At 43.7% G+C, this 8,049-nt stretch overlaps 1 protein-coding gene across 1 annotated transcript; it reads right to left on the bottom strand.

The window, feature by feature from the left end:
- Positions 1-6,244: 6,244 nt before the first annotated feature.
- BECN2 (beclin 2) lies at positions 6,245-7,546 on the bottom strand. The gene has a single exon (XM_043569243.1). The coding sequence runs from the start codon at positions 7,544-7,546 to the stop codon at positions 6,245-6,247; it is 1,302 nt and encodes a 433-aa protein (XP_043425178.1).
- Between the last annotated feature and the right edge of the window lie 503 nt (positions 7,547-8,049).

The raw sequence follows: 8,049 nt of genomic DNA on the forward strand, positions 1-8,049 counted from the left end.
TGATTCAAAATGTTTTCCAATATTTTCATTAGGTGTTGTGATTTAGAAACCAAGGGATTTCTTATTTATATAAAAAAAATTTAGTGTTTTATTTTTCTTGAGAAAGAGAGAGAGACAAAGTGTGAGCGGGGGAGGGGCAGAGAGAGAGGGAAACACAGAATCTGAAGCGGGCTCCAGGCTCTGAGCTGTCAGCACAGAGCCCGACATGGGGCTCAAACTCACAAGCTGTGAGATCATGACCTGAGCCAAAGTCAGATGCTCTACCGACTGAGCCACCCAGGTACCCCCGGGATTTCTTATTTAAATCCAGATATCTAGGTTCTCCAGAAAAGTTGGAAGATTTGATACAGGGACCTGGATTGCAGGTTGAAACTGGTTGGAGCTGCAAAACCTGTGACCCCTTTAGGTAGGACGCGTGCCAAGTCAGACATTGTTACCATCTTGGCGCTAGCTAAGGACATTTGAGTGTGCAGTTCTGAGTTTAAATGTCTCTCCTGAGATGACCCAGACTGAGAAGAACTCTCCTCAAGACTTGTTTCCTCTTTGCTGTTCATATCTGTAGACTATCCATGGCTCTTTAGCCATGTCAATGGACTTCAACCCCTGTCTAGCTCCCTGTAGCAAGCTCTGCTCCAAGACATTGTCTAGAAGCTAGACCATTTTCTCCTACATAAGAGAGTTCTATCTGTGGATAGAACTACTTAGTGGTCACTGGGAGCCACTGGGATTCCATCAGGAGGCAACCATCTGGGATTCAACCAACCTCCTCCCAAGTGCTTGAGGGAAATTCTAGTTAAGGGTTATTTTTTCTCTCTAGGGCATCAGACCTCTTTGACTCTTCTCTACAAACCCCCAGAGCTCTAGGGATCAACTGTGGGTGCTAAATGTCCAGGACCCAAATGGCCCTCCTCACTCTCCAGTGAGCTCAAATCAAAGGTCCCAGACCACCTTCTTAGCACCTTCCTATTGGAGCAATGGAGCAAAGAAGGTGTGAGCACAACTGCCAGTCCCAACATCAGTGGAAACCTCGGTCTCTACTGGTCATAAACATGAGGGCAGGCAGGCCTCCTGTCTGTCATCCTTGGCCACAGGTCCAACACCAGCACTTCTGAGAGCTCTCCTCTCACATACCATAACCACTCACTTCCCTCCACTGTCTTTATTCAGATTCTTCCTTCTGGTCTTGAATCTCAGTGCGGTCCTCTTTATGGTCCCTGCTCCATAATAAACCTCCTACCTTCTTCCACCTGTCATCCATGGCCCGCACTCCCCCTCATTTACTGCAGGCTTTGGACCTTGGTTTGCACTTTCCTTCACAATCCCTGTTCACCCACCATGTGCACCATCCCTCCACCAGCCTCCTCAAAGCCGCCTGAGCTGCTTCCTGTTAACCCACACTCCTACCACAAATGATCTGTATCTTCACTCCCTCCCACCTCATCCGAGGGACATATTTCCTCCTGTCCAAGAGCAGTCCTCCCAACCTCCTTCATGGTTTGACTTCTACTTTCTTGTCTCACATTATCAATTTATGTCATACACATGCTGTATTGGTATTCTTTCCCCACAACTGTCCTCTTATACTATAAAAATTCTCAGATTTGTCCTCATTTCAAAGCTTCTGCTTCATCTATGTCCTTGTCAAAGGTCTCAAAGAATTGTCTGTATTCATCGTCTCTAATTCTTTTCCTTTCACTCTCCCATCTATTGCCAGCTGGATCTCGGCCTTACTGCTCTGAGCATCCTCGCATCAAAACCAGCAAAAACCTCTTAAGTGCCATTAGGCACTTTCTTTCTTCTCTTGCCTGTTTGGAAACCTCTTCCCCTTTTCTCTTTCTCACTTCTGGTCATTTGCTTAATCTTGTAACAGTCGCCTGCCATTTCATGGGTAGGGCTGGTGTTTTTGAGGATACCCCACTCCCCACTTGCAAACTTGACCAGTGTTCAATCCTCTATAATCTACACTGCTTCCAAAAGTGAATCTGTGACTTCCGGGGGCTTGTGTACCATGGCCAAGGTGGGTGGGGATGGGTGGCGCTCCACTGACTAGAAATTTAAACTCCTTGGCATCACATCGATGGCCCTCCAAGACAGTGCTCTTTCCTATCTTTCTATCTTCTCTCAACAGCAACCCCTGCCCCCAACCCCCTGTATACACTGAGCTCCTGGCTGTTCCATGACTGTGCCTTTCTATCTTCATCTGTCTCTACTAAAATAAAGATTATGATTAAGTAAATCTGGGATGGGCCTTAAAGTTTGCATTTCTTACATGTTCATAGGTGATGCTGTGCAGCTATTCCAGATATCACTTTGAGGAGACCAGAATGTCTCTTTTCTTTCTTTAAGTTTTATTCATTTATTTGGAGAGAGAGACATAAGCAGGGGAGGAGCAGAGAGAAAGGGAGAGAGAGAATCCCAAGCAGGCTCTGCACTGTCAGCATGGAGCCTGATGTGGGGCTCGATCCCATGAACCATGAGATCATGACCTGAGCAGAAATCAAGAGCCACATGCTTAACCAACTAAGCCACCCAATTACCCCAGAATGTCTCTCCTAAAAGTGATTTATCAGGACACCTGGGTGGCTCAATCAGTTGAGTCTTGACTCTTGATTTCGGTTCAGGTCATGATCCCATGGTTCCTGAATTCCATCTCATCAGATTCTGTGCTGACAGTAAGGAGCCTGCTTGGGATTCTCCCTCTCTCCCTCTCCCTTTGTCCCTCCTGTGCTTGCATGCGCTCTCTCTCAAAATAAATAAATAAACTAAAAAAAAAAAAAAATAGGAGCACCTGGGTGGCTCAGTAGGCTAAGAGTCTGACTCTTGGTTTTGGCTCAGGTCATGATCTCACAGTTTTGTGAGTTCAAGACCCACATCAGGCTCTGTGCTGGCAGCATGGAGCCTGCTTGGGATTCTCTTTCTCCCTCTTTCTGCGCCTTCCCCACTCACACTGTCTCTGTCTCTCAAAATAAACAAATAAAATAAATAAATAAATAAATAAATAATAAATGTGAGTTATCTAAGTCAGTCACAGAAGGACAAATACTGCCTCATAATTCCATAGTTATGACTCCACCTTTACGAGGTGTCTAAGTCAGACACATACAAATAGAATAGAATGGTGGTTGCCAGGGACTAGCAGGGAGATGGGGAGTTGCTATTCGATGGGTATAGTTTCAATTGTGCAAGGTGATTACGTTCTCGTGATTAGCATGACAATATTGTGTCTATAGTTAACAATGTTATAATGCACACTTAAAATCCAATAAGAGGGGAAAACTCATATTGTGTTCTTACAACACACACGTAAAAGGAAAACCTAAAAAACTGATTTACCTTTTATTGCAGGTGCCTAAAATCTCTTCGTCTACTAGTTTATGCCATTCAAATTATTTCACTGGAAAATATTTGCCTGTATGAGAAATTTGGTGGGAAGTGGGGGATGGGAGAAGGGAAGGAGATGGACCATCACAAAATGGGACAGAATGATGTAACAGCAGGTTAACTTGATGTCTAGTCACATCCCCTAATTTCTTTTATCCTAAGACAAATACATATAGACCAGAGAATATTTATAAGCCATGAAGAAGAAAATAAAATTTCCCATAATCCCATCACTCAGTATAATTCGGTGATTTATTCATTCAGTTATGCATTGAGCGTTGACTAGTGGTGGGCATTGTGAAGTTAGGGACACAGTGTAAATGAGATGTACATAACCCATGACTCCATGAAAGCTTTCATCTAGGTGAAGGGGCAGCAAACCATGGCCCAAGGGCCAAATACAGCCTTCTGTTTTGATGAATATAGTTTCGCTAGAACACAGCTATGCCCATTCATTTGTGTATTTTCTGTGGCTGGTTTTACTCTTTAATAGCACAATTGAGTAGTTGCTACAACTGAGTAGTTGCAACAGGGATCACATGGACCAAAAATCCTAAAATATTTACTATTTGGCCTTTTAAAGAAAAAAAATTTCCAACTCTTGCTCTACAGGCAATTGATAACATGTTTCCTATGCTAAGGACCTTGTCGGGTTATTCTTAGGTATTTGACAGTTTGAACTGTTTCAAAATTCTTTTTCTAATTGTTGCCTTTATATAAAAATACATTTTATTTTTGTATTGACTTTGTAGTCACTGAATTCTTAATTCACTTATTAATTCTAATGATTTATCTGTTGTTTTATTTAGATATTGTCATAGTTATTTCATATGAAAATAATTTTTTTATTAAAATTTATTTTTTATTTTTGAAAGAGACAGCGAGACAGAGTGTGAGTGGGGGAGGAACAGAGAGAGAAGGAGACACAGAATCCGAAGTGGGATCCAGGCTCCGAGCTGTCAGCACAGAGCCTGACATGGGGCTCGAACTCAGGAAACCACAAGATCATGACCTGAGGCGAAATCGGACGTTTGACCACCCAGGCACCCCAACAATTTTATTTTTTCCCTTTTAGTCTCTATCCCTTTAATTTTTTTTATATATTGTACTGGCTAGCATCAACACATGTTAAATAGAAATGCTGATAGCCAGTAACCAGTATCCTGTCTCTTTCCTAATCTCAAATGGAGAGTTTTTTAAAACCCAAAACTTATGGCAGTACCTTTATATTCAAAGAATACATTTTTAAAAAAATTTTTTCCTACTTTTCTGAGTTTTCATATTATGTTTTATAACTTAATCTTTTTAGTTAATATATTTATACAAGTATTGTCATCAAATGTTATGTTAATTAAATATTCCTCTTAACATCCTAATACCTACATGATATTCCATCATAGGCTTAGACCTTAATTTATTTAACCAATCTCCTAGTCTCTTAGTGTATGACAAGTTATTCACTTTCCAGGGCACCTGGATGACTCAGTTAAATGTTGGATTTTGGCTCAGGTTATGATCTCACGGTTCCTGAGTTTGAGCCCACATTGGGCTCTCTGCTATCAGCACAGAGTCAGCCTCAGATTCTCTCTCTCTCACTGCCCCTTCCCCACTCCCACGTGCTCTCTCAAAAATAAACTTAAAAAATATTTAAGCATCTTCCTTTTCTCATTTTCCACAATGACTTCTATTTATAGATAGTATGTATGGCAGCCGTAGCTATTACAGGCACTATCTATGGACTACAAAGCTAACATAGCTCTCAGGGAGTTGTTTGGTTAAAAGATCTTGCAGATAAGCAACAGCTTAGGCAAAAGGCAGAGGAAATTTGGACTTAGCATGTATTGGAATAAGAGGGTGCTGGAAGAAGTGTGAGGTGAGCCTGGAGACACACAGGGAGACCCAGGGTTGAATTTTGTCTTGAGAGCAATGGAACAACAGTTGAATGATGCATCTTTTTTAAATGTTTGAGAGAGACACACACACAGGGAGGGACAGAGAGAAAGAGACAGAGAATCCAAGGCAGGCTCTGAGCTATCAGCACAGATCCTGATTCAGGGCTCGAACTCACAAACCTTGAGATCATGACCTGAGCGGAAACCAAGAGACGGATGCTTAACCGACTGAGCCACCCAGGTGCCCTGCAACTTGCATTTTTAAAAAAGTTCTCTGACTCCTTTTAAATCTTTAGGTCTCTGTAAGACTTCATCTGATGACTCTTAACTGATGATTGGATTGACTTATCAGCCAAGATGTTATCATCCTCTTTGACCACACAACCCCACCAGGTTGGTCTCAACATAAAGGCACAGCCGAATAGGACACACTTCTCATTTTAAATCATTGAAGAATGTATAGAAGTTTATTGAAAGTTTCTCAGGGATGAAGGAGGGGTTTACACTATACATCGCAGCAAAAACTTAATCTTCGAATATTCACCCTCCCCATAAAGTCCTGCTACATACATTAGTGACCCAGACACTTTATGAAGATTCCAGCTTTCTCGTTCTCCCCACCCCCCACCTTCCTCCAGCCCCACCCCAGTGCTTTCCCTCTGCATCTCTTGATCCCTTTTTTTAAATGTTAATTTATTGAGAGACAGTGAAAGCTGGGGAGGGACAGAGAGAGAAGACATACACACAGAATTGGAAGCAGGATCCAGGCTCCGAGTGGCCAGCCGGAGCCCACAGACCGCAAGATCATGACCTGAGCTATAGGTGGCCACCCAACCAACTGAGCCACCCAGGTGCCCCTGTTGCCATTAACTTTTTAAAGTTATAAGCATGTTATCTCTTCCAATTTTACAATTGTGATATGGTCACAAATAGTTTAAAGCAAAAAAAATCTCTCTCTCCCTCATAGAAAGTTATTTTTGACAATATTTTAAAGACAGCCAAGCAAGACTACACTTAAAATTTATAAGCATGAGCTTGAGTGCCTTTGTCCACTGCTCCTCCGTGTTCAGGCAGGTTCTGATGGAATAGAACTCACCAGTGCTTCCAGAGTCTTCCATCAGGCCATTTTCCACATGAATCTTGCAGGGCAGGCAGAGACCCCACTTGCCTTTCTCAGCCTCTTCCTTGAACTGCTGCATGCAGTCCAAAAAAGCCATCATTGCGAGGTCAAATTTGACATCCAAGCAAGTAATCTGCCCCGTGATGCAGAACAATGGCAGCTCAATGGTGTCATCTGTTAAAGACTTCAGATAGGACCGGTTTCCACAGGGGAAGAGTTGATACCTCTGAAACTCCAGCCCAATCTTGTTGGACAGGGCATGAAGTAGCAAGGCTGTCTGTCCCCAGGCCATGTTGATCTCATTCCAGCTCACGGGGACAGTGGGGAGGCAGCCCAATCTGAAGCTATTGATGATGCCCACAGGGCCATCATCCCTGATCTCAAAGGTGGCACTGAAAACATTGGTCTTCTTCAGCCAGTCCCACTGGATCTGGGCACGTACCAGCTGGTTCCTCCTGCTGGTCAGCTCATCCTGCAGTTCCAGTTGCTGCCATTGTAAGTGACTGTAGTCCCTCCAGTGCTGCTCATCCTGCTGGTCCAGCACTTGAGTCTCTGCTCTGGCTGCCTCAAGATCCTCTGCTACTCTTTTTTGGTTCTTCTCCACCTCCTCCAGCTCTTGAGCCAGCCTTGCTTCCTCCAGCTCCAGGCCCTCCAGCTCCTCCTGCAGTGTCTCCAGCTCCCCGTCATGTATTCTCTTCCTCCAGTGTTTGTAGTTCTGGTTCTCTGTTTCTGTGAGAATGAGTTGGGTGTCCAGCTCCTCTAAAAGTTTGTCAGTACAGTCCTCACACAGGGCGTGGTCCACATCTCTTTCACCAGTCAGGATGTCAAAAATGTCCCCAGCAGTCTTCTGGGCGTTACTGAGCATACTTGTAGGGGCAAACTCTCCAAGTAAGATGAAGTTGCTAGAACTGTCCCTGGACATCTTGCCATCATCTCCAGGGAGGGTGGAGCAGGAGGTACTATCCTGCAGCTTCTCAGTATCTGTCTCTGCCTTGGAGGCAGGGCCTCTTTCCAGGGTTTCTCCTGGCTCCCACTGAGCTGAGAGTGTGGAAGCTGTAGGTTCTTGGGTGGTCTCAAGACCTGAGGTCTCCATGGACTGATTCAGCTTTAGCGGCTGCTTGCAGCACTGGCAAATGAAGCGGATGGGGAACATGGTGGAGGCCTTGGCTCTTACTTTGATTCTAAGTTTCCTCTGGCTCCCCACTTACCTGTCCATTTATACCTTTTTAAACTTCTTTAGAGGAGTAATTCCTTCAAAATGCATATCTCATCTTGTTGCTCTTCTTAACACCTTACTTTGGTGCCCTCCTTAGATACTCTAGGGTTCCTTTAGCTCCTTTTAGACAAGTAATTCTTTCTAGAAGGCAAATCTGATCATCTCACTTTGTCCTTTAACATTTCCAAGGCATATCTTAAGAGTACTTCTAAACTAAGTCCTGTGGCACTTCCCTCCTTAAAATGGTTTAATGCTCTTGTCTTACCTTAAAATAAAATCCCATCACCTTAACCTGACAGCAGGGCCTCTGCCCATTTTCCCAGCTTCTCTCCCAATTTCCTGCTACCTTTACCCATGGCTTCTCCATGATGCCTGGAGTAATGATTGCAAAGGATCTACTACACAAATTATGCCTTTCCTCACCCTGATACCTCTCCCCA

The sequence above is a fragment of the Prionailurus bengalensis genome, chromosome E4 (genome assembly GCF_016509475.1).
Source record: "Prionailurus bengalensis isolate Pbe53 chromosome E4, Fcat_Pben_1.1_paternal_pri, whole genome shotgun sequence".
NCBI classification, from domain to species: domain Eukaryota; kingdom Metazoa; phylum Chordata; class Mammalia; order Carnivora; family Felidae; genus Prionailurus; species Prionailurus bengalensis.